General features: G+C 43.3%; 1 protein-coding gene across 10 annotated transcripts in view; it reads right to left on the bottom strand.

The window, feature by feature from the left end:
- Window positions 1-26,552, bottom strand: part of clcn2c (chloride channel 2c) — a 360,814-nt gene that overhangs the window by 94,195 nt on the left and 240,067 nt on the right. For all 10 annotated transcript variants that reach the window (XM_070543366.1, XM_070543362.1, XM_070543363.1 and 7 more), the window contains 3 exons: window positions 11,449-11,550; window positions 5,959-6,043; window positions 1,586-1,741 (listed from right to left, as the gene is read on the bottom strand). In XM_070543366.1, the coding sequence (XP_070399467.1) occupies window positions 1,586-1,741; window positions 5,959-6,043; window positions 11,449-11,550 (343 nt within the window). The remainder of the gene's footprint in view (window positions 1-1,585; window positions 1,742-5,958; window positions 6,044-11,448; window positions 11,551-26,552) is intronic.

The following is a 26,552-nucleotide window of genomic DNA, read 5'->3' as shown; positions in this document are numbered from 1 at the left end:
CTTGAATCGACTTGCATCTGTTGACTTGCTGATGACTTGAGCATATTTGATATTTAAGCACAAAAGTGACCCGACATGGACAAAAATCATAAATCGTTCTTGGTTCTGGGTTTGATCTTGTTCTGCTAAATGCAGCAGCACTTTGTTTATAATCAGTTTCAGTTGCACTTTCTGCTTGTTGGAGCAAATAAATGAAGCTTTATTTCTGGAATTTATTCATTATCATTGTCATTAAATTGAAGTTGGACAGATGACCTGATTATGACTTGAAAATTCAAAGTTAAGGTATTGGACTTGACTTGGACTTCCAAATCATTAACTTTGGACTTGACTTGGACTTGGTTGTCTTTGACTTGGACTTGACTCGTGACTTAATAGTGACTTGCAAAGCAGTGACTTGGTCACCTCTGTTGTTTTTCCTAATATTGTTCAATAACCTTCAATAACCTGACCTTCTCAGTGGGGTAGAGGTGGGGTGTCTGCCCTGGGACTGGGGGGTCACGGTTCAAATCCTGGTAGCATTATATTGAAATGAAGTAAAAATGACATCCTGTGGTCGAATGTGGTTACTGCAACCACTTTAAACAACTCTGGAGCTTTTGGCCAGCTGTAGTCAAATTAGAATTGTTGGCGCTGCAGTATTAGCTCACAGGAGACACGACACCCCCACACTCACTGATGGTAAACAGTAGTTACGTCCTTCCTTCCTTTGTTTGGAAAGGAGAAAAACTGACAATCCAGCAGTCAGCTGGATATGAAAAATGATTCAGGATAACCTTCCTTCCAACATTAGACTCTTTTGAGATTTTTTCACTGCAAAATTCTCACTATATTCTTATACGCTGCACCTTTAAAAATGGTACCCATTGCCTCCCTGCTTGACACTGTAAGGGGTTGGATTGGGGGGTTAAACCACCAAATAGTACCCGAGCACAGCCACAGCCCACTGCTCCCCCTGGGGATGGGTCAAATATGGAGATGAATTTCACCAGTGTGTGATGACTAATGGGACTTAAAACTTTAAAATTACCCCACTCACCCATACTGCATAGCATTTAGGCAGTTTTTGGTTGAATCACTCGGCTTCTCCTCTTTTTATGAATTGTGTCACTCTGTTTTGATGCAAAAGTCCAGGCTCGTTTTGACACGGTGGTCTTGGTCAGTGGATCTGAGGAGGGGCTGACTGTACTTGGAAACTTCCAGTGACATCACATGCATGTCACATAAGATCCTGATTGGTCTACAGCTCATGTAGATTCAGCGTGCAGTGTTGCTGTTATCTGACCGTCACACATGATACCTTCACAAACCCACACTGTCTAAAGGTGCACTGAGTCCCTTAAACCCAACAACTTCTACTTGACTCTTTGTCTTCAACCAGCCCAGAGCTGCTTTTTATCTGAAAGAGAGTTATGAAGACCATAGAGGTTCGGGCCTGTCACTCTTTCCCATTTATGAAGAAGATGTTAAAGAGGACCAAAACTCTGAATAAACAGCAAGAGAAAGAGACGTCTCTCCCAAACACCAGTGAGTTATGTTCATGATGACTTTGTAAAAAACAAACAAGTCTTGGTCTGGGTCTTACCTTCATGATGATGAAGAGGACCAGTGTGACGAAGACGTTGACTTGTGGGTGTTTCCAGGCTTGAGAGTGTCCAATGTAGTCAAAGTCCTCAGCGATCCCTTGTCTGGCCCATGTCCTGTTGTCCAGTAAAGTCACCAGAGAATCCTTTTGGGTCAGCTACAGAAAACAGGAAATTAGAACCATATGTCAGCAGCAGGGGGCAGCACTGGTTCCTCAAGTTAATCAATCAACTTTTATTATTATAGCACTTTATCCTACAATAAATGCAACTCAAAGTGCTTCACAAATGTAAAACGCCCACCATACCCACATACCCTCCAATCCCCAGAATTTTAAAAACAGTCTGACAATGAAAACCCTTCACAACACTCCTCCTCTGACACACACACACACACACACACACACACACACACACACACACACACACACACACACACACACACACACACACACACACACACACACACACACACACACACACACACACGCGCCCTTCCCCATGGTAAAAAACACTATTGACTGAGATCAGATGAGCCAGAGCAGCTAAAAAAGGGATAAGGAAACACCATCAGGGGAGCCATCCGCCCCGGCAGCAGCAGATCCACAGCAGCAGCCGAGGCACTGACACAGGGCGCCGAGGGCAGGGAGGGCTGAGACCCCCACCTCCACCTAGGCACACCTGGAAAGCACCCAGACCACCACAGCCGACCACCGCCGCCGGGGCAGAGGGCTCCCACAGAGGAAGCACTGGAAAAAGGTTAAATTATGGTTAAAATATAAAATCAAAAGAGCTCAAATGAGAATTGTAATATAAAAAGTTATATAGATATTAAAATAATGTTGATCATAAATCATGGTACAAAACTGCTTAAAAAGCACATTTAAAGAAAGAATACATTAAATAAATAAATAACCTAAGTAATTCAATAATTTAAAAAGTGATAGTATTCAGTTGAAAGCTAAGCTAAAAAGATGATTCTTGAGCCTGTTTCTAAAAACATGAACGTTCTCAGGAGGAGACCTGTGAGGTGTGGTCAAGGAGAAAACAGTAAATCAGAGGGTGTTTCTCAGTGCCAAGGAGCATTGCCTTGATGTCTTGGTCCCGCCTCGGTTGCCGAGGAGATATGTCGTCAGGAACCATCAAGGCGTGTTCCAATGTTCATGTTCTACCAAGATGTGTGTTCTCTGTTTGTTAGCCGTTTAGCTAGCTGAGCAAGAATGCATGGGAGGTGCCTTGTAGCCTAGCCTTGGTCACGCGATGCAAGTCTGCTACTTTTAACTGTTTCCTTTGACCAAGGAAGGACAGCGTCCTCATAAGCAAAGCGTCCGGCCTCGCAACTTTTCGCCGTTTCCTTTGACCAAGGAAGGACAGCGTTCTCATAAGCAAAGCGTCTGGCCTCGCAAGACATCGCCTTGACACTGAGAAACACCCAGAGTTATCTCTGTTTAGAAATTCAGGAATAAGGTCTCACTGAAGCTGAATCCCCCATAGCATGATCCCTTTGATCACTGTCAGCTTCAAGTAAGATACTGACTACACATAACAGCTCAACACAACTCTGCTTCATACAAGAGAACTAGCTGTTGGGACTGGACGTAAGGATGGTTAGTATGATGTGGCGGTCAAAGAGAAAAATTCTTTGGATAGCAAGCATTCAGACTGAAAATTAAAAAAAAAAACAATTTGTTGGGAGTGATCTGGATTCTGAAAGGAGGAATTCAAACAAACGTGTTTTTAATAAGTTCAGATGCTTTTAAACACTAAGCTGGGATGGGTACTGGGAAGCTCAGACACTCGCTAGCTACAATCATGTGTGCTACCATTACCCCTCGTTTACACTGAGTGTGAAATGGATGCAGTCTGGCATCCGTAAGGCTTCCAACTTTCACCGACTGCAGATCAAGTGCAGAATGTCTTCACAAATGTTCTCCAGTGAGAACCAAATATCCAGGGTTCACATAAGTTCATGTTAGAAATTTGACACCATCCATACATCGGTTCTTGTCCGCTTATTCGGGGTTGTGCCGCAGGGGCAGTAGTCTAAGCAGAGGCCCAGACTTCCCTCTCCTCAGCCATTTGGCCAGCTCTGATCTGCAGTTTGGTGCAAAAGCACAAACAACGGTGAGGACCCAGACCCCCACACTTAGGCGGAGGGAGGCTACTCTCTCGTTCAGCAGGGTAAACCCGAATTTACAGGCGCCAAGATGGGGGCAACACGTATACCCACCCCTGCTCAGCGCCTCTCAGTGCGAGCAACTCCAGAGTGATCGAGTGTTATCCCCTCTCAAGGAAACTGGTTCCAAAGCCAGAGCCATGCATCGAGGTGAGTCCGACTATATCCTCACACACCAACTCAGGCTCCTTGCCCACCAGAGAGGTGACATTCCACATACCGAGAGCCAGCTTCTGTAGCCGAGGATCAGACTGCCAAAGTCTCTGCCTTCGGCTACCACCCATCATACAATACACCCGACCCATTTGGCCCCTCCTACAAGTGGTGAGCCCGTGGGAAGGGGGAGCCACGTTTCCTCTTCGAGCTGTGCCTGGCTGGGCTCCAGGGGTGAAAGCCCAGCTGCCAGGCCAACGTGCGCCACCTTCAGGCCTAGCTCCAGAGGGGGGCCCTGGTGACCTGCGTCTGGGCGAGGGAACACTGCTTCCATTGATGTTTGCTTTCATAAGGGGCCTTTGGGCTGCACTTTGTCTGATCCCTCACCTAGGACCTGTTTGCCATGGGTAACCCCACCAGAGGTATAAAGCCTCAGACAACTTAGCTCCTAGGATCACTGAGACACCTCAAACCCCTCCACCATGGTAAGGTGGCAGCCCAGGGAGGAGATATTTGACAGTATGTTTAAATATATACTAATGTGAGCCATAATACACTGTGAACTGATATCGCTGTCCTTATTAAAACAATTAAAAAGAAATCCCCCCAAAATGCAACACAGGTTTATTTTGAAATATACCAGATGTGCCTCGCTGAAACAAGTCTCACTTCCTGTCTGTTTCTTCGTGAGAATCTGCAGATGGGATCCAGAAAAAATGAACTCTGCAGTGAAACTTTCTAGAGCTTCACATCTAGATCCACACAACAGCCGGTGTAAATGTTCTGATTGGACTGAAGGCTTTTAGGTACGTATTTGCAGAAGACGAATTGATTCTGGACCACATCGGTTTTGCACTCAGTGTAAATGAGGGCTAAGCCGTCAATGTGTAACTGATAAACAAGTTATCAAGATTGGCCTTCCTTTGAAAATAAAAACTATAACTAGTGGGTAAAAGAGTTTGAGAATGGACTTTTGTTAAACAACACCCTTACCAAATGGTCACTGTGGTGAATGCTTAACTGTTGTTAGTATACAACACAATGATGCTTCATTTATTTTAAATCTAAGCTGCCACTGTGTTGGATATTTTATATGTTGTGAAGAAAAAAATCATCTATAATGTCTTCACACTTTTAAAAGCAGAGTTAAAGTGTCAGCAGAGGTTTCAATAAGCTCCGGCTTACCAAGGTGTTCCTGTAGATTTACAGATGTGTAGTTGAGTCTTTAGTCTTAAAACCCAGCCTGGTGTTCTCAATGACTGGATCAAAATCCCTCAATCAAACTGTGTGTGTGTGTGTGTGTGTGTGTGTGTGTGTGTGTGTGTGCGTGCGTGTGTGTGTGTGTGTATGCGTGCGTGTGTGTGTGTGTGTTGTGAAAAAAGTTCTAAACTAGAGTGTGTGCACTGAGAGGGAGAGCTAGCTCACATGGGCGGAGCTCCAAAGTCCTGCATTACCTTCTCATTAGGAGCCAAGGCTAAGTAGTGTGTGTGTGTGTGTGTGTGTGTGTGTGTGTGTGTGTGTGTGTGTGTGTGTGTGTGTGTGTGTGTGTGTGTGTGTGTGTGTGTGTGTGTGTGTGTGACAGATGGACAGACCACTCCTTCAATAATTCAGATAATTAGCTGAATAAAGGGGATCAAATTGGAAATAAATCACACATGAACAAACTGATGACTCATCAGAGGAGCCTAAAGACAACATGCTCCGCCATGTCTCCAATAAACAGACGACTCGAACATTCACCAGCACAGCTCAACCTGTAACTAATGACCCAGGGCTTTGTTTCAGCAAAATAAATGTTTATTTTATTCCGTGAGCAAGAACACTTAACCCTCTCAGGCTCAAAATTAGTTTTGATAAAAGGACGAACAACTAAGTCCTTCAGGGGTACTTCTTAGTTAAAAAATGCTCATGAAATACTTATGTGGAGTAACCAGGTAGGTAGGTTTTAACTGTTGCAAATCTGCAACGCCTGCCTCCAGAGGGTTAATTTAACTGGAAGGTAAATGAAGAAAAAGCAACAAAACACACAGAAACAGAGAAACTTACCTTTCCAGCCATGAACTGTCCAAACCCAGGGGGGAATGTTAATGTTGAAATGAGTAACGTGACCAGAGCTGGGTACAGGAGACGCCTGATGGATGAAAGAGGAAGAGATTCACAAAAACCAAACAGCAACAGGGAATTTTCTGCTACAGAGCTCATCATTTCCTTTAACCACGAATCAGCAGTAATGATACTAAAACAGAGGGAATTTCATTAAGAGTTGCCCCAAAACAAATAAACTCATATAGAGAACGTGTTTTTCTACTGAGGCAGACATTTAAAATGCAGTGGGGGAACATTAACTCACATTTGCTAACTAAATCCCTCTAATAGACACTCACTGGCCACTTTATTGGGTACACCTTGCTAGTACGGCGTTGGACCCCCTTTCGCCATCAGAACTGCCTTAATCCTTGTGGCATAGATTCAACAAGGTACTGGAAACATTCCTCAGAGATTTGGTTCATTTTGATGTCATAGCACTACACAGTTGCTGCAGATTTGTTGGCTCTACATCCATGATGGGAATCTCCCGTTCCACCACATCCTAAATGTGCTCTATTGGATTGAGATCTGGTGACTGCGGAGGCCATCTGAGTACAGTTAACTCATTATCATGTTCAAGAAACCAGTCTGAGATGATTCCAGCTTTATGACATGGAGCATTATCCTGCTGAAGTAGCCATCAGAAGATGGGTACCCTGTGGTCATAAAGGGATGGACTAGGTCAGCAACAATACTCAGGTGGGCTGTGGTGTTGCAACCATGATCAATTAGTGCTAAGGGGCCCAAAGTGTGCCAAGAAAATTTCCCCCACACCATCCCACCACCACCATCATGCTGAACCATTGATACAAGGCAGGATGAATCCATGCGTTCCTGTTGTTGACACCAAATTCTAACCCGACCATCCGGATGTTGCAGCAGAAATCGAGACTCATCAGACCAGGCAACATTTTTCAAATTTTCTATTGTCCAATTTAGGTGAGCTTGTGTGAATTGTAGCCTCAGTTTCCTGTTCTTAGCTGACAGGAGTGGCACATGGTGTGTTCTTCTGCTGCTGTAGCCCATCTGCCTCAAGGTTCGACGTGTTGTTCTTTCAGAGACGCTCGTCTGCATACCTTGGTTGTAACGAGTGGTTATTTGAGTAACTGTTGCCTTTCTATCAGCTCAAACTAGTCTGGCCATCCTCCTCTGACCTCTGTCATCAACAAGGCACTTTCGCCCACAGAACTGCAGCTCAGTGGATGTTTTCCCTTTTTTGGACCATTCTCTGGAAACCCTAGAGGTGGTTGTGTGTGACAATCCTAGAAGATCAGCAGTTTCTGAAATACTCAGACCAGTCCGTCTGGCACCAACAACCATGCCACGTTCAAAGTCACTGAAACCACCTTTCTTCCCCATTCTGAAGCTCGGGTTGAACTGTGGCAGATTGTTTCGAGCATGTCATCATGTGACTGGCTGAAAAGTAATTTGTGTTAACGAGCAGTTGAACAGGTGTACTCAATAAAGTGGCCAGTGAGTGTATAAGAAAATACTTTGTTTTGTTTGTTTGAAGAAGTTAAAATCAAAAAGAGCAGCTCACAAACACTAATTAGTGTTTTTCTACCTTTTTTGGCTGAAGTGTCAAAGTAGTGTTCGCTCATTAAATGATTGCAGGATGTTTTAGTGCAAGGGAATATTCTCCAGCGTTTGACAAGCCTATTCATTCTCCTAATATGGCAGTATTTGGTTAGCTTTAGCTTAGCAAAAGCAATGCAAGTGAATCCGTAATGATAATAATATTGATTGAGAAAAAAAACCACCACGAAATACAGAAGCTGATTTAGATTTGGGACTACATTAAGAGAAAGCGCTGCTACAAGGCACAAATCATTCTAGCTCCAAGTAAACTTGCACATTTAAAAAAAAACTATTTTTTTAAATGCAAAAGTGGCCAAATGTTTAGAGAATGAAACAATGGATTATTGACAAAATGTTTGCTGCTTCAGTATTTCTAGATCTTTCAGTCAGATGTTTCTATGGTTACTGAAACTATAACCATACACATTTCATAAGTTTAAAATATTTTATTGACAGTTCAATCAAGTTGACCTAAAGAGTCTGATGTCAGTAAACGTCTGGTCCAGATGCTGACTAATGGGGCTCCTTCTCACTATCGATCCTTGGATTTGGCAGAATTTATGGGTTTTGTTTGTCCTTCTGTCTTTTGAGGACTAACAACAAGTTCTCAGTGGGATTAAGGTCTGCAGAGTTTCCTGGAGCTGAACCCAACATATTAATGTTTTGTTCCCCAGGTCTGATTTTATCCTTCTGGCCCAGTGCTCCATCATGGTTAACAACCAGAGGAGTTCCTCTAGGAGGATGTTTAGGTACCATTCTTTGTTCATGGCTGCTCCCAAACTAAACTGACTAAATGGCTTTTCAACCAAGGGAGTGGACTCCAGATTATCCTTTTCCCAGATCAGTGAAACTGACTTTCCTCCAGTCCTTATCGGTCCAATGTCTGTACCTTTTCCAAATGTCTCTCATGGTTTTCTTGGCGAGAATTGGCTTCTTGATGACATTTCATTTTTCACTCTACTGCAGATGAACTCAAACCTGTCAGCTACCATTCCTGAGACAGCTGGATCCACTTCTGAAGGTCCTGGAGCTGCTGAATGACTTTGAGCAACTTCAATTCTTCTACTTAACATTTGAAGCAGTGTTTGTGCACATTCTGCTGTTCTAACTTCAGTTGCTCCCTAATAAAAACTTCCTACATGTTATTAAGTGGTTCATAGAGAGGATTTCAGCAGCTCTTGTTTTCTAAAATACAGTACAAACAATTTTGAGGGACTTCTGACAGTGTGTATTTTCCCTGGCGATATGGGCAGTACATACCTAAATCATTGTAAACAAGCAGTAATTTAGTGTTTAGGTAAGACCATACCAACAGATGGCCATTAGGGTCAAAAATCCCTGGGAGTGCAACCTCCAGCAAATGACAAGAAGCACATCAGACTCCCTTTCATCACTGGCAACGAGTGAAGAGGTAAATGTGTAAAACAATAAATGAGTCGAAAGTTTGGTAACCGTTTGTTACAAATCAGTAAATGCATCTTGTCCTTAAGGGCTCCCATAGAAGGAAACATGGCATGTAATATGGCGTCACCCAGAGACTTAGACCGTCTCCCATGTATTTTAGATAGAGATGAGTGAGTACACCTGCATTTGTATCTGTTCAACCATCTTAATTATCTGTATCTGTACTCGGAGTGGGCGTGGCCTAACCCAGAAGTGGGTGTAGTTTAACTGGAAGTGGGTGTGGTTTACATCAATGCATTATTTTATGTCTGATATTGATATGGATTGATCAGAAGTTGCTATGTGTATTGTTTATTTGAAAACTATTTACAGAGCAGCCTCAGAATTGAGATTAAATATTTGTGATCACAATAGTAAAGGAACTATTACAGAACAAGTTTTTCAATAAAATCACAACATTAATTTTTAAGTGCATGAGGTGGGGGATGGGGGGGACTGACCGGCGCGGAGCCGTTTTCAGCTCTGTCTTGTCAAATGCACCACATACGTTACGAAAAATGTATGTAACGTGATGATGGAGCTATTCCACTGAAGGTTATTTACCCTCTCTCCTCAGATGTCTCTGACACAGAACTAATCTGCATGAGACTGCCTCAAGGTCTCATGCATTTGCTTCTAAACTGCTTCCTTTCCAGCCCAAGAGAAGAATGAAGACAAAGGATTCTTTCTTTTTAATAAATCAAAGAACTTTCTATTTTTAATAAAGCTAATCAAACAAAGTGGTAGTCCAATAATAATGTGACCAGTCTGTGAAATTACATTGTTATGATTAGTACGTTTTAATAAATAATATGACTTTAATCTAGCTGCACTAGATATCCAATCACACGTAATGTAAACGCATGACACATTGCTTTTACTCATCCAATCGGAACCTTCCTCTCTGAAGCGTGGCATAGCCTCTGTGGTGTTTATAAATCTGTCCAACTTTGATTCGACCGTAAATCAAAAACATCCAGATTAATAAAACCAGTCCCCACACCATCTTAAGCCAGTTCACCGCGTTCAAAGAGAAGTATCGGACCGGCCACCTGGACTTCCTTTTTAAGCAAAGAACCAACAAGAATAAAAGCTGAACTCATTGACCCTCCGGGTCCATCTGACGCTGTCAACCAACTGTCGCTTTTTACCGGGAGACAATCCAAAAACTAGTCTTTCGTACTGCTGATGCTGTTTCATCGGCTCCGGTACTGAAAGGGGGGTCCGAGGACCTGGCATTCTGGATCTGTACGGCAGTCTCATCCTGAAGGGTATGTGTGGAGCGACAAAATGGTGTCTTACGTGTTTATGAAACTCTGATCATAGCTTTAGAGCAAAACACCACTTCATCACTCAGACTTGCTTCTCCGGATACGAGAGTTCTGATGACAACCTCACTCACACATACACCATTCATCTCACGTCTCATTTACACCAAGATCCATCCATTCACTTAGAGTTTAGAGTTAGTCTTGTTTAAAATTGTTTAGAAATAAATCTTCTTAAACGTTTTAAAGACTCTCTCTCTTCTCTTGTCTCTGAGTTGATATGAAGTGTTACATAATCCCTGCAATAAAAAGTTCCAATTTTCTGGTTAAAAGTACCCAAAGATCCATAAGATTGATTTCAATGGAATCTTATGTCTTATGGTTCATTAAATAGATGTAAATTAAACCCTTACAAGTAACTTTAAATATTAAACTGAAAAAGAGGCGAGCTGAAGAAAACCTAGGGAGTACTGAAGAAACGTGAGCAACAGTGAAGCAAGCACAGAGAGATCCGTTACTGTGTGTGTGCGTGTGTGTGCGTGCGCGCGTGTGTGTGTGTGTGCACGTGTGTGGATGGGCAGGACGGACTGAGCTCCCGGCTGCAGAGTTTTGTGTGTAGGGAGGGGCGGGCACTTTGTGTGATTGGCCAATCACAGAGCGTGAAGACAGTCAGTTACCCAACGAGTATTTTCCTTCAGCACAATTACAGATATTTATGAGTTTTACTTGTTTCATGCTCGAATTCGCCAAAAATGCCTTATCCATACCGGATACTTGTCTGAAACGAGTATCTGGCTCCTCCCTAATTTTAGACCCAATTTTTTTGGTTACGTTACGAAGCTGCCAAGGTTTTTTTGAACAACTGGGCATCATTTAATTAATTTTTAACAACATTTCGATGAACATTTCCAGAGATTAATGGTAAAAAATACACATTGCCTCTTGAAGTTAATTTCTTCAGTAAAAAGGGGAGCTTCTTTAATTGCAATGCATCTGACTACTCTTCAAAGTATTCTGGAGTTTATTTAAACCAACATCAGAAAAACTGAGGCAGAATACCTTTTGGTAATTAATATGTGTGGTATTCTCTAAACACATGTCCTTGGGTGTGCAGCATATAGCTGTGGCTCAGCAGATGTAGGTGTATACAAGTACTTACTTCTTCATGAGGAATTTGTTTATGGTCTTCTGTTTTCTCATAAACTGGACAATCAACCGGTTCAGGTAGACAAATAGAGCTCCACCAAAGCCACTGGCAATACTGCAAAGAGAGAAATGGCACTCTGAATGATCAAACTGAGACCAACAAGGGGAAATTAGTTCAAGTGTAAACAAATCAAAGTGCAACATTTTCTCTACTGAGCATCCTCCAGTTACTACCACAATAAAAACAATGTAAATGTAATGAAGCTCTAATGCACTGGAGGCGGATGTCAGTGGCGAGTGGAAATGTAATGTAGTGAAGTGATGAACAAAAGAACAGTCTGGAACAAATGCATATTGTTGAAGAAGAGACGAATGTAAATGCAGAGAAGAAACAAAAGGAGAGAAGCAGCACAACAAAGATGTACCATGAGAGGAAACAAAAAAACATACAGGAATGAAAGCAGAGTGAAGAAGCAAGCTGTCAGACGAGGATGTGTGGGGGAGCAGGAGAAAAACTGAAAAGGGTTTGCATATGAGAGCATTTAAAAGCTGGGTAGGAGTCTTTTTATGGCATCAAGATGAAAAACAAAACAGGAAATAGGTGGGAAGGAAAAGAATAGACCTAGATAGCCTAATGCACAGGAATTCTTCTTACTGCATTCTTAATTTCTTCAAATACCTTTGAATAAATAAAGAACACGACGATAAGGTATTCTCTGCAGTCTTGCTTTTGTGTTCATTGTTTTAAAAGAAAACAGGTCTTTTTGGAGTCAGATTTTAGAGTTCATCACAGCTCTGCTGCTGCAGAGAGAATCAAACACCTCGAGACTCACCCGATGACACCAAGATAAACCCAACAGTTCACTAAATGTTCTCCCGTGTGTCTAACTGCTGTGGAGCAGGCACTGCCTGTCCAGGAATATTAACAGAACTTTGTGTTAACTTTTTTAAAATTCTGAAGCAAACTCTAATTGTGACCTCATAAGAAAGGATCGAGTGCTTTGAGTGATTTTAAAATAAGACACAGCAGTGCCCCCCACCCACACCCACACACACACATACACACTGTGGAGTGGCAGACTGGGGTGTTGGTCCCCATCTTTAGGAAGGGTGACCTGAGGGTGTGTTCCAACTATAGGGGAATCACACTCCTCAGCCTCCCTGGAAAGGTCTACTCCAAGGTACTGGAGAGGAGGGTCCGATCGATAGTCGAATCTCAGATTGAGGAGCAATGTGGTTTTCGTCCAGGCCGTGGAACTGTGGACCAGCTCTATACCCATGCAAGGGTGATGGAGGGGGCATGGGAGTTTGCCCAACCAATCCACATGTGTTTTGTGGATTTGGAGAAGGCTTATGACCGCGTCCCCAGGGGCACCCTGTGGGGGACGCTCCAGGAGTATGGGGTGGGTGGGTTTCTGTTAAGGGCCATTCAGTTCCTTTACCAGAGGAGTGTGAGTTTGGTCTGCATAGCCGGTAGTAAGTCGGACCTGTTCCCGGTGAATGTTGGACTGCGCCAGGGCTGCCCTTTGTCACCGGTTCTGTTCATTACCTTTATGGACAGAATTTCTAGACGCAGCCGTGGTGTGGAGTGTGTCGAGTTTGGTGGCAGGAGAATCTCGTCTCTGCTTTTTGCAGATGATGCGGTCCTCCTAGCTTCATCCAGCTCTGACCTTCAGCTCTTGCTGGGTAGGTTCGTGGCTGAGTGTGAAGCGGCTGGGATGAGGATCAGCACCTCCAAATCTGAGACCATGGTTCTCGACCGGAAAAGGGTGGCTTGCCAACTGCGGGTCGGGAGAGAGGTCCTATCTCAAGTGGAGGAGTTTAAGTATCTCGGGGTCTTGTTCACTAGTGAGAGTAGGAGGGATCGGGAGATCGACAGGCGGATTGGTTTGGCGTCTGCAGTGATGCGGACGCTGAGCCGATCTGTCGTGGTGAAGAGGGAGCTGAGCCAGAAAGCCAGGCTCTCGATTTACCGGTCGATCTACGTCCCAATCCTCACCTATGGTCTTGAGCTTTGGGTAATGACCGAAAGAATGAGATCGCGGATAAAAGCGGCCGAAATGAGTTTCCTCCGCAATGAAAACAGCGAAAGTCATTCCATTGTACAAGAGTGGTGATAAACATAGTTTAAATAATTACAGGCCGGTGTCACTGTTTCCACAGTTTTCTAAAATATTGGAAAAAGTATTTGTATCAAGGTTGGATAAATTCATCGAAAAAAATTATATTTTAAACAATGAACAATATGGGTTTAGAACTAAATATTTCACAGTAATGGCAATAATGGAATTAAGGGATAAAATATCAACAGCAATTGACAATAAAAATGACTCAGTGTTTTCATTGATTTGAAAAAAGCATTTGACATCATTGATCACTCAAGGTTACTTCGAAAATTAAGTCGGTATGGAATAAGAGGTGAGGCTCATCAATGGGTTAAAACTTATTTAGAAAAAAATGAAACAGTCTGTTCAGATAAATGACCATAAATCAAAACTATGTGAAATTAATTGTTGAGTAACACAAGCGTCGGTCCTCTAAAAAAAACTGTTCATTTTGTTTATTAACAACTTGGTAAATGTATCTAAGACACTCAGTACCATTCTATTTGCAGATGATACAGCACTGTTTTACTCAGGATCAAATATTGAGGAGGTGGCTAAAGTGATAAATGATGAACTGATTAAAATTAAAAACTGGTTTGATATAAATAGATTGACACTGAATCTTAATAAAAAACAAATTTTATATTGTTTAATGATAAACAGAACAGTGACGTGTCATTGGAAATAGATGGGATTGCAATTCAAAGAGTAAAATAAACTAAATTTCTTGGAGTTCTTATTGATAAAGGCTTGACATGGAAATCACATATTAGTCACAAAAAAGGTAAAATTGCCAAATCCTTAGAAGTATTGCATAGAGTCAAGTTTTTACTGATTAATTCTGGTTTGTTGGCATTGTACAGTTCATTGATTGTTCCATACTTGACTTATTGTGTAGCAATCTGGGGAGCAACATACATAAACTATACACAACCCTTATTTATTTTACAGAAAATAGCTCTGAGAATCATCAATTATAGAGGCTGTAGAGATCCATGGAACCCATTGTTTATCAAATATAAATTACAGAAATTTCATGATTTAAAAGACTGGAAAATCTTACAAACCATGTACAAAGCCAATTTAGGTACTCTGCCAACAAACATGCAGGGGATATTTGAAAAGAGAACTAGTAATTACATGCTGAAAGAAACTGATGTGTTTACAAAACCTAGATTTAGAACTAAAATGAAGGAATGGAATATATCTGTAAATGGTGTTAAATTATGGAATAACATTAAAAGAGAAATACAAAAAAAACTGTCATTTAATATATTCAAAAATTTACCAAATTGAGTGTACTAAATTATTATGAAAATTTAAATTAAATCGATGATCATGATTGCACTGGAATTTAGAACAGGGAAAAGTTTTAAATGAATCTGTATCTGTGTCTGACAAATGGGAATTGTATATAAACTGATTATTTCTTCTGGAAAAGGGGGCAGAAATCATAAGAATTTTTTCTTCATTTTGCTCCTTTTCGTTCAAATTTGATTTTGTGTTATGTAGTTCTTATTGTTTATATGTTTTATTACTTTTTATTTTGAATTAAATAAAAAAGAGAAAGAAAGAAAGAAAGAAAGATAAGAGGGAGCTTGGAGGGACCGTGGGCAAGCACAGTATCGTTGCAGATTAAAGCCCCAGTTAAGACTTATGTCTCCATTTGACCCAATACTGAAGAAGTCGACCTGTAGACAGAAAAACAGACCATTTCCGGAGGCTTCAGAGCAAAACTGAAGTCATAATACTCAGCTCTGATAGAATAGATGGTTCAGGTTATGATGTTGACTTTAACTCTTTGGCCTCATATGAAAATAAGGTATTCAACAATTTGGGGATGCAAATTGATTCAGCCCTCAAGTTTGACACGCAAGTCAACATGGTTGTGAGGCCCTGTTGTTTTTTATCTACAATGGCTGATTGAACATTCTTGGCAGACGCTTTTATCCAAAGCAAAGTACAATTGTTATTGTTATCCTATAGGGCATGTTGTGATCTGTGGGGGAAACCGGAGTACCTGGAGGAAACCCATGCGTGCATGGGGAGAACACGCAACGCCACGCAAAAAGGCTGTAGCTGGGTTTCGAACCTGCAACCTTCTTGATGCGAGGCAACAGTACTAACAATTGTGCCACCATGCATTCTTGGGTGGAATGAGATGCCATTTGGCATTGAGCAAAAGGTAAATGGCCTGTATTTGATATAGCACTTTCTAGAATCCTGGAACCCCCCCCCCCCAAGGTGCTTTACAACAAAATCAGTCATTCAGCCATTCACACCCTGGTGGTGATGAGCTACATTGTAACCACAGCTGCCCTAGGGAGCACTGACAGAGGCAAGCCTGTCAACAGTTGCCACAGGTCCCTCCAACCACAATCAGCAGGCAAGGTGGGTTAAGTGTCTTGCCCAAGGACACAACGACAGTGACAGACTGAGTGGGGCTCGAACCTGCAACCTTCTGATTACGGAGTGAGTTCTTAACTTCTGTGCCAGCGATGGTGGCACAGGCACCATCTCTTCAAGTCTTTAAGTTTCACTTTAAGACTCACTTTTATTTGTTAGCCTTTCAGCATTCGGGTTCATGGCACTGGCTATTTGTTAGAGTTTTTAATTTAGTTTACTTTGTTTTTATCCTAGTCTTTTGTTTTTCTTTTTAATTATCCACATATCTTACGCCTCGGATCAATGCACGGTTTGGGACTGGGCCGGGCGGGTCATTGTGGACCAGTATTGGTTTGCGATTTCAGGGGAGCGTTTCCATTGCAGTTTGAGCTCTGTCAGGAGGCTGGGTCAAACAAACCCTCATGCACATTTTCATAAAAAAGTTCTGCAACTATTCAGTATGGTTTTGCAACAATGCATAGTCTGCAGAGCTAAAGTCACAAAACAAATGCTTACCAACAAGTGACTCCAGAGGGCAATCGCTGAGCTCAGGCCTGCCTCAGTTTACCGGCCTGTGGCTATAAAGAGCATCCAGCATGTCGTAGAACCTCTGTGTATTTCTCTCATTTCCACTCCGGCTGTTTCTGTCCCTAACTTTTCTATATCAGGCTTTAGTTTCTTCAGCTTGACCCAGTACTGTCCAGACGTCCGCTCAAATCCTTCGGCTCCCATCTACTGAGAAAACTTTTTTTAAACTTGCAATCCTTACTGATCTGTAGCTCCTGAGTGTGGACTCTCACGATGATGGTGAGGAATGTATGGAGCTCTGAAGATGACCAAACCTTGCTGCTACTTTCTGGCATTTTCTCACATTCATGTACAACTAATGAAAATAAAAACAGCGGAACTCCAAGGTTTGTTGTGTTTGTTGCAGGTAGCGACATATGTTGCAGGTAGCGACATATTTCTGTCCCCAGTCAGTGGACTGTGTTGTCACTCCACCCTAACTCCTACAACAGAAGGGGGCCAAAAAAGTTGACCCTCCCCGTTCTGTGCCAATTTGGGCCTCAGAACCGAGGTATTACGGTTTTTATGATTGCTTTTATCTAGTGCCTCTTGTTTGACAGTTTTATGATCTTATGATATTTGTTTTGTTTTTATTATTTGAACTGAATTGGTAGTACATGTGTGGACATTTGTGTGTTATCACTTTCTTGCATGGAATTTCATGTTTTTGTGTATAAGTAAGAGTTTGTGGTGGTGGTGGTGCAGCTGGTGATCGGAGGGACTGGTGGCAACATTACCCCTGTAGTGCGCTCCAGACCGGCTGTGGCTACAATATAGCTCATCACCATCAGTGTGTGAATGCGTGTGAGTAAATGACTGATTGCGTACAGTGGTTTGGAGTCCTTGGACTTGATTTTGCACTTTTGATACCAGCAATTCTCTTCTGAAGCCTGAAAAGGTGCTAAACAATTGGAGAAATGGTGAACAGCTAAGACGTGCCCTTGGCAGCATAAGGCTCTCGCCCAGTTGACTGAGACAATGACCGACTTTCCCTGCTCCACAGTTATCGGCAAGGGGACATGGAAAAAGTATGTGCGTGATCACCATTTCACCTCCCACCTGAGCAAGGACACACAAACAGCAAAACTCGGCCTAATCACTGAGGGGGTGGTGTTAAAGGCACTACTACCTGATGAAGAGGACGGTGTTAACAGGAGCATAGCATAGCATAGCATAGTTTATTTATATAGCACATTTAAAACTCAGCATAGGAGCTGCCCAAAGTGCTGCACAGGCTAAAACAAAACACAGCCATTCGAAAGAACTAAAACAGAGGATAAAAATCCCAATCAAATCAGATAAAACACGATGAATACCAAGAACACATTAAAATAATGACACAATAAAACACTAAAACGAGTCACTGTCTAAAAGCCAAAGTGTAAAAGTGGGTCTTTAAACAAGATTTAAAGACCGCCAGAGATGGAGCCTGCAGAACTCCAATGGGCAACGAGTTCCACAGCTTTGGGGCAGCATGGACAAATGCTCGATCCCCCCGCGATTTGAATCGCATCCGCGGCGTGCACAGCAGCAAAAGGTCAGCCGACCTCAACGTGCGCGTGGGCACATATGGAGTGAGCAGGTCAGAGAGATAGGGAGGTGCCAGGTCATTGAGACCTTTAAATACAAAGGTCAGTAACTTAAACTGCACTCTGAAGATGACAGGGAGCCAGTGAAGATGTTCCAGAACAGGAGTAATATGGCTACGTTGGTGTGTACTCGTCAAGAATGTGGCAGCAGCGTTCTGGATGACCTGCAGCCGATTCAGGGCGGATACCGGAACACCAACAAGGAGGGCGTTTGCGTAGTCCAAGCGAGAGGTAATGAAGGCATGGATGACTGACTCCAAATGCCTCCGTTTCAGGATTCGTCTGAGGCGAGTCAGGCGGCGAAGCTGATAAAAGCAAGACCTCACTACGGAGTTTATCTGTGGGGCCATCGTGAGTCCAGCATCCAGCTTGACCCCGATACTTGTCACACACTGTTTGTGGTTGAGGATTTAAATGTCACAAACAGGGTGAGAGCCATGGTGGTTGCGTGGGTCAAGGACAATAAACTCAGACTTCTTTTTGTTTAACTTTAAGAAGTTGGACTAGGAGGACAAAAGAAAGAAAAAAGCAAACACAAAAACAGCCCAAAAAGATGATTTACTGTTTTTTTCCCCTGGGTAGCAGATATTTCACAGAAGCATGAGCATTCATCTAATAAAACAACGATAGATGGGAGGAGGAGGAGGAGGAAGGCATCCCTCTCATCTCTCCACCAACTTTTTTCTCTGGGCTTGCAGTCTCATAGTCAGGGTAAGAGGCCTACAGCTATGACAGGATAGAAAAAGGCATCCCTCGGTGCACCAGCAGCTGCTGGAGAAGCTGAATTATCCATGTTAGGAGGCTCATGCAGGACACCCTCGGGTAACACCTCCACATGCTACAGTGAGCTGAGCTGCTGTCACAGTAAATGGGAGTAGCTGCCAGAAACAAGCCAGTGGGCAACATTCTCCTCCTGACACTTTCATTTGTTGAGCTGGTGCCTGCTACACTTTTTAGATACCACAGTAGGGCTGAATGATTTAGGAAAATAATCTAATTGTGATTTAATTATTCAATACTGCAATTACGATTTACTTCACGATTATTTTCTCAAGGGGCTTTTCTCATTTTTCAACTAACGGAAGCAAAAAATAAACTATGTAACTTGTACTGAATATAAACAAGTTTATGTATCTACACATTTATCTACATTTCATATCAACAAGATTACTTGTCTACATAAACAAACACTCACAAGTAAAGGCAACATTTTGTATTTGAAGGTGCAATGCTTTCCTGCCAGGAGCACATCCCTTGAAGGAGCATGGGTATTAGCATCAATTGTGAAAATTGATTTGAAGGAAAGAAGTGTGTCCCATTTATTGAAGTATTTTGTGTTTAGAGTTTAGAGCTTCTGCAGTTACGCTCATGGCTGCTAGCTAAAACTCTGTGGAGTTGAAGTCTCTTACAGTTTTCTAGCTTTACTAAAACACCTGTCTGTAATTGTTTGATTAATAGCACTTCTTACTTTTTATTAGACTCCAAATGAAATAATTTGGCACATTCCTGTCTATCTGTCTATCTATCTGTCTGTCTATCTGTCTGTCTGTCTGTCTGTCTGTCTGTCTGTCTGTCTGTCTGTCTGTCTGTCTGTCTATCTATCTATCTATCTATCTATCTATCTATCTATCTATCATCTATCATCTATCAGTAGTAAAGAGTTACAGCGACATGTCACAAATGTCACACAGGAACTTTTAATTATAATTAATGTAATATTTTTTAAATTCCATCATGTCATTCATAATATTACTAGTTATTATTTCCATCCATTAGGGCTGTCGCGGTTGAGGAATTCCCCCGTGGTGATTCAGGGTGTCTTAATATTGCGGTGTGCGATATTATTGCAGCACTTTTTTATTGCAGTACTATCTAAACATAATGTTTACACATTTAAAAAAGGTTAAAAATTGCCGTGCCTTCTTTTATAACACTTTACTGAATGCAGATCAAAGGGCAGTAACAACACAGATCGCAGTAACGTTTGTTTCTCCGACAGTTGTAGTCCGACTGAACTTAAAAACAACAAAATTCAGGAGAAGGTTAAACTTTTAAATGCAAATTTGGCTGCAGCATCTAACAAATAAGAAACAAGTCCCCATTTTGTTTAGTTGTTTAAAATCAAGCATAAAAAATTACATGTACCGGGCGCGGGGCACTATCATTTCACTTTCACTTTCACACACACGAATGACGGTGCTTTATAGCTCGGTCACGTCCTTGTTGCCCACAAAGAAAACCAGCATGTTAACCATATACGGTTTGAGAGAGGATCTGAGAGGGGTGGCAACATTTCCAGCAACACTGAAAACCCTCTCGGATGGTGCGCTCGTTGCACTAACACACACGTACTTGCGTGCGACTGGCGAGCAAAGGGAATCTCTCCCGGTTGTTGCTCCACCATGTCAGGGGGGTTTCTTTAGGGTGAATGCATTCCTCCTGCAGGTAGCGAGTGAACTCCAGCTCGGCTCAAACTCTCTTCGGGACGGCTGCAGAAGCAGTGCTTGTCCGGGACTTCAGCAGGTCTCCGAGCGTTTATTATTATTTTTTTGCCGCTGGTGGCAGCTCTGTCTCGGCCAAGGACTCTGGCTGCGCAGCAGCTGACGTACTGAAAACCAAAGTGCTCCCAAAGGAGCGAAGTAACGTTTCGTTTTGATACCAGTGCAGCCATCCTTCTCAACATGCATCATTGAGTTGAATCACGTTCAGTAATCGCGGTGGCCCATGATGCAGCGCGGTGGGTTTCTTCATATTGCGATATTTCATTTTTGTGGTTACCGTGACAGCCCTACCATCCATCCATCCATCCATCCATCCATTCATTTTCATCCGCTTATCCGGAGTCGGGTCGCGGGGGCAGTAGCTTAAGGCGAGAGGCCCAGACTTCCCTCTCCCCAGCCACTTGGGCAGCTCTTCCGGGGGAATCCCAAGGTGTTCCCTAGCCAGCCGCAAGACATAGTCCCTCCAACGTGTCCTGGGTCTACATTTAGGTCACCTTCTGGATGGACGTGCCCAGAAAACCTCACGAGGGAGGCGTCCAGGGGGCATCCTGACTAGATTCCTCCTGTTATTATTAGTTAGTCATTTTTTTCCTTCCAAGAAAAAAAAATCTATCATGTTAATCTAACTTCATTGATGTAGTTTCATCCACTAAACAGGATTATGTTCATGTAGGTCATCATTAAGTCATTGAAGATATCAAAGGAAACATGGCTGGAATCAGTTTTACCTGTAATCTCTTCTCTATGTGTGTGTGCTGCTGTAATGAGTGAATGTCCCCACTGTGGGACTAATAAAAGTTACTCTATTCTTCACTATAAAGTCATATCACCCAATAGGGAGAAAAACGTTTGAGGAATTTTGGCCTTTCCAGGCTTCCGTACCAGTAACCTGGTTATGGAGGAGGGGTTCATCTCACAAACAGGAAAACACACTGGTGAAGCGGTGAATTAATCTGTGGCTGATGACTGAAAACAAAAGAAAAACATTCGGGACTGAAGCTCCGCCAACACCGGCTGACGATGCGGCTGCATTTCTAAATAAAGCATGTCATTTATGCGGCGTGCGCAGCCCAGCTCATGGTTCTCGGAGAAAGAACCGGGCATGCCCGTCCCATCAACAGCAGGTGGAGCTCACCGCTCCGCCCTTCTCACAACCAGAGCGGAAAAAACCCATCGGCTTGGATAATACAGACGGGAATCTGTGTGTGAAATAATGCCAGTAAAAGCATTACATAAGTGTTGTTTGTGTGCATGTTGTTAAGCAGCTAATGCTATAATTAATATCATGGGGTTATTTTTTCGTAAGAAGAAGAAGAAAATATTTCTATAGCGCCTCTCAAGATAAAAATCACGAGGCGCTTCACAAAAACAAAAAATGAAAAAATGTAAAAATATAAAAAAGCATTTAGAAAATGTTTAAAAATATATTTAAAATGAGCAAAAATAAGCAATTGCGATTTCAAAGAAAAAATGTTAAGAAAGAGAAAGAATGAATAGGCAAGAGGGAAATCAGTGGATCCTGAGGAAGGTGGAATAGGTGGGGAGAGCAGAATAAAGAGAGAGTGGTTGAAGAAGGTCATACAAAAGCCAGCTTGAACAAGTGAGTCTTCAGCTGCTTTTTAAAGGAGACCACTGAGTCCACTGATCTCAGGCTCAGGGGGAGAGAGTTCCAGAGTCTGGGGGCCACAGCAGCAAATGATCTGTCACCTTTGGTCTTTAACCTGGTGAGATGCACAACCAGTGGGCTTTGATAACTGGACCTCAGGGACCTGCTGGGGGTGTAGGGACTAAGAAGATCACCAATGTAAGATGGTGCTTGTCCATGTAAGGCCCTATAGACCAGAACCAGGATCTAGAAAAGAACCCTGAAGTTGACTGGCAGCCAGTGAAGCTGGAGGAGAAGCAGGGTGATGTGGGTGTGTTTGGAGGACTTGGTCAGAAGCCGAGCACAGGCATTCTGAACCACCTGTAGACAGTTCAGGGAGGTTCTGCTCAGACACGTGAAAAGAGAGTTACAGTAGTCTAAGCGTGAGGAGATGAAGGTGTGGATAACTGTCTCAAGTTCAGAGCGGGACAGAATGGGACTCAGCTTAGCAACATTCCTGAGATGGAAGAAGGAAGAGCGAACAAGAGAACTGGCATGAGAATACAGAGTGAGCGCTGGGTCAAAGGTCACGCCAAGATTCCTGACAGAAGGTTTGGTGTGGGAAGCAAGCTGACCAAGAGAGTCTCTGACTTTGGGAACCAGCTTGTCTGGGGCACAGATGAGGATCTCAGTCTTATCTTCATTCAGCTGAAGAAAGCTCCCAGCCATCCAGGTTTAAACAGAGTCTAAGCAGGTGTGTAACAGCTGCAGCTTAGACATCTCATGGGGCTTAAAGGAAATGTACAGTTGGATGTCATCTGCATAAAGATGGTATGATATTCCTTTGAAGGAGCTCAGGATGTGCTGAAGAGGAAGCAGCTAGAGGAGGAAGAGCAGAGGCCCCAGCACAGAACCTTGTGGGACACCATGGGAAAGAGAGGTGGTGGAGGACCTAAACTTGGAGGCGGTCACAGAAAAGGAGCGCTCAGAGAGATAAGAGGAGAACCACTCCAGAGCAGATCCTGATAGGCCTACCCAGTCTCTCAGCCTCTCCAGTAGCAGGTGATGGTCAACAGTGTCAAAGGCTGCAGTCAGGTCCAGCAGGACCAGAACAGAACAGTCCCCTGCATCACTGTGAGTCAGAAGGTCATTAGAGACCCTAAGAAGAGCTGTTTCAGTAGAATGAGCTCTACGAAAACCTGACTGGAAGCTATCATAGATATTATGTTCATCAAGAGCAGCTGTGAGTTGTTTAGCCACAACCTTTTCCAAGATCTTGGAGATGAACGGAAGTTTAGAGATGGGTCTGAAGCTGCTATGGAGAGAGGGGTCGAGACTCGGTTTTTTAAGAAGTGGGTGGATTACAGTGTTCTTAAAGTAAGCAGGGACCTGACCAGAAACCAGAGAGCACGCTGGGACCGATGGACTGAAAAGCACTTTTAAACAAAGATGAGGGTAAGATGTCGAGGGGGCATGCAGAGGTCTTCATAGAGTTAACTAGTTTGGTTAACTCAGGCAAAGAAACTGGAGCAAAGCTATCTAGGATGATGGGCCTGGTTGGAGTCGGGAGAGGCAGCGAGAAGGCTGAAGGAGAGATGCTAGATCTGACCTTACTGACTTTGTCCACAAAGAAAGACAGAAAGTTCTCACAGTCTAAAACAGAGTGGATGGAGGCTGTAGGAGAGGCAGGAGAGACGATGCTGCTGATGGTGTTAAACAGCACCTTGGGGTTCCCTTTGCTCTGGGACACCAGGTTGGAGAAATGGGAAACCCTGGCGTCTCTGACTGCAGAGTTGAAGGATGTCAGAAGATCCTTTAGGTGCAGCAGATGGACGTGGAGATGGGTTTTCTTCCACAAATGCTCAATTTTTCTGCACTGGCGCTTCAGGCTGAGAAGGCTGTCATAAAACCAGGGAGTAGGTTTCACTGCAGGAACTGATCTGGTTCTGACAGGACAGATATTGTCCAGAATGGAGAGGCAGTGCTCGTTGAACTGAGAAGTTAAGGAATCTGGGTCGTTATCAGAAGAACAGGGTGGATAAAAAGCAGCAGAAAAATTGCTAGCTGTGCTCTCATTAAGAAAACGAGAACTAACCATACGGCGAGCAGGAGGTGGGGACGCAGAAACTGACAAGTTAAAGAAAATGCAATGGTGATCTGAAATATAAACGTCCTCAGGACAAACGCTGTCAGCATTTAGACTCAGGGTAAAAACAAGGTCTAGAGTGTGCCCCCTGGTGTGTGTGGGGCCAGAAACATGCTGGGTAAAGCCGAAGGAGTCCATCAGGCTGGAGAAATTCATGGCAAAGAGATCGGAGGGATCATCAACGTGGATGTTAAAGTCACCAACAATCACCAGTCTGGACAGCTTCACAGTGGAGGATAGAAAGTCGCTAAACTCCTGAAGGAAAGAACTGTTTGGACCAGGTGGACGATAAACCACAGCACAGTAAAACGGGTCCTTACGCCCAACTTTAACCAGCTGCAGTTCAAAGGAAGCAAAGTGACCAGAGGTCGTAGAGCTACATGGAAGATGGTCTCTGAAAACAACAGCTAGGCCTCCACCCCGACCAGAACCCCGGGGCTGGCTAAGAAAAGAATAACCACTCGGGCAGAGTTCAATCAGACCAGAATAATCGGATGTTTGCTGCCAAACTTCAGTCAGAAACAGAAAATCCAGGTTTTTAGATAGAATTAGATCATTGAGCAGGAAGGACTTATTGTTAACAGAGCGGGAATTTAAGCCCTACACACTTTGCGTGATGCGCGTTTGGGGAGCGCGGGCGCTGGTTTAGCGTGAGATATTGGAGGTGTGGCGTGAGAGCGTGTCAAGAGGGTCAAATGCGTGTGTCACACGCTCAGTGCTTGAGAGTTGGCAGCCTTGTATCTACCATCAACACACCTCCATTGAGGGAAGTAGCCCTACATATGTGATACATATGTGGGCTGCATGGTGGCGCAGTGGTTAGCACTGTTGCCTCGCAACACGAAGGTCGCAGGTTCGAAACTCGGCTGCGGCCTTTCTGCGTGGAGTTGCGTGTTCTCCCCATGCATGCGTGGGTTTTCTCCGGGTACTCCGGTTTCCCCCACAGATCACAACATGCCCTATAGGTTAAAAAAAAAAAGTAAGTCGCTTTGGGTAAAAGCGTCTGCTAAGCACATAAACATAAACATAAACATAAATTGTTAAACCCATGTTAACATGCAGGAACGTCACCGAATTCCCCGACTCACAGAATAAAGAAATAATGCATTGAACCAGGTCAGCTCATGTGTGCAACACAGCTAAGCTGTACAATGATTAACTAAATATAGCTTATTTTACCATATTTATTCTATGACAGGCTGTGCACCTAAGAGCTAAAATCCCATCAGTAGTTTGTGATATTTGCCTATGTCAGAAAGGATATGAATACTCTTGATTCGTGGTAGAGCCACGCTAAGGACTGTTTTAATTAAACTCCATCTGAATTCATGACCATTACGTCCACTCCCGTCTCTTCATTTATAGGTAAAAAAATGTTTATACTAACTGTTCAGTTAGTCTGACTGACCATGGCACACCTGTCGTTAGTTACCATTTAGAGGTTTTTCCATATATGTGATTGTTACGGCCACAGCCGATTTCTATTTTACGTGGCTCTGCCACCTGTTTTCATCCTCGTGCTGAGGAGAGCTACACTGCAGCACCTGTCCCTTCCTGCACCACCTGGCTCAGCCCTGAAGCACCCAGGTGGAGGGAGTCATGATCAGCAGCTGAAGAAGGACAAACACTTTAAAAAGCTCCTGGAACAACTCCTCAGCGAGCAGCAGAGTAGAGACACCTGACTCTGGCCTGTTGCCTCCTCGGCTTGCATTTTACCATCCGTGTAGCTGATAGTGTTTTGTGTCATGGTGTGTGTCTAGCTAGTGTGTGTTTTATATGTTTAAATGAAGAGAGATGCAGGTGAGGTCCTGCTTACAACCTCTTGAGTTTGCAGGGGAGTACCTGATTAGAGTTTTTGCAAAGTTTAGTTATTCGACACAGTGATGCCATTAACAAGATGTTAAGTGTGTTTGTCAACGTGTGTCCTTTTCCTATTTTTTACCGATCCAGCTCCTTGTATTAGTTTGTTTCTGTGAAGGTTTAAGCCTGATGTCAGGAGCATTTTTGGTAATCTTTTGCCTGTGTCACGTGCCCTCCATGTTGCCCCAGGTCTCCTATGCCTGGGTTGCAACAGTGATGCTCTTGTCTTTGGTTTCACATTCTTCAGCCTTAATTTTATTACTGGTCCTTTCCACTAGACGCGTAAGCTGCATATTGCAAATTTTAGTATGCAGCAATTAGCTGCAGCTATAGTGGATGGGTGGGTTTCTACCCAAACTGATTGCAGGGCTCAGTTGCA

Source organism: Nothobranchius furzeri, chromosome 13, assembly GCF_043380555.1.
Source record: "Nothobranchius furzeri strain GRZ-AD chromosome 13, NfurGRZ-RIMD1, whole genome shotgun sequence".
Classification (NCBI taxonomy): domain Eukaryota; kingdom Metazoa; phylum Chordata; class Actinopteri; order Cyprinodontiformes; family Nothobranchiidae; genus Nothobranchius; species Nothobranchius furzeri.
This window is presented reverse-complemented; position numbering and strand designations above follow the sequence as displayed.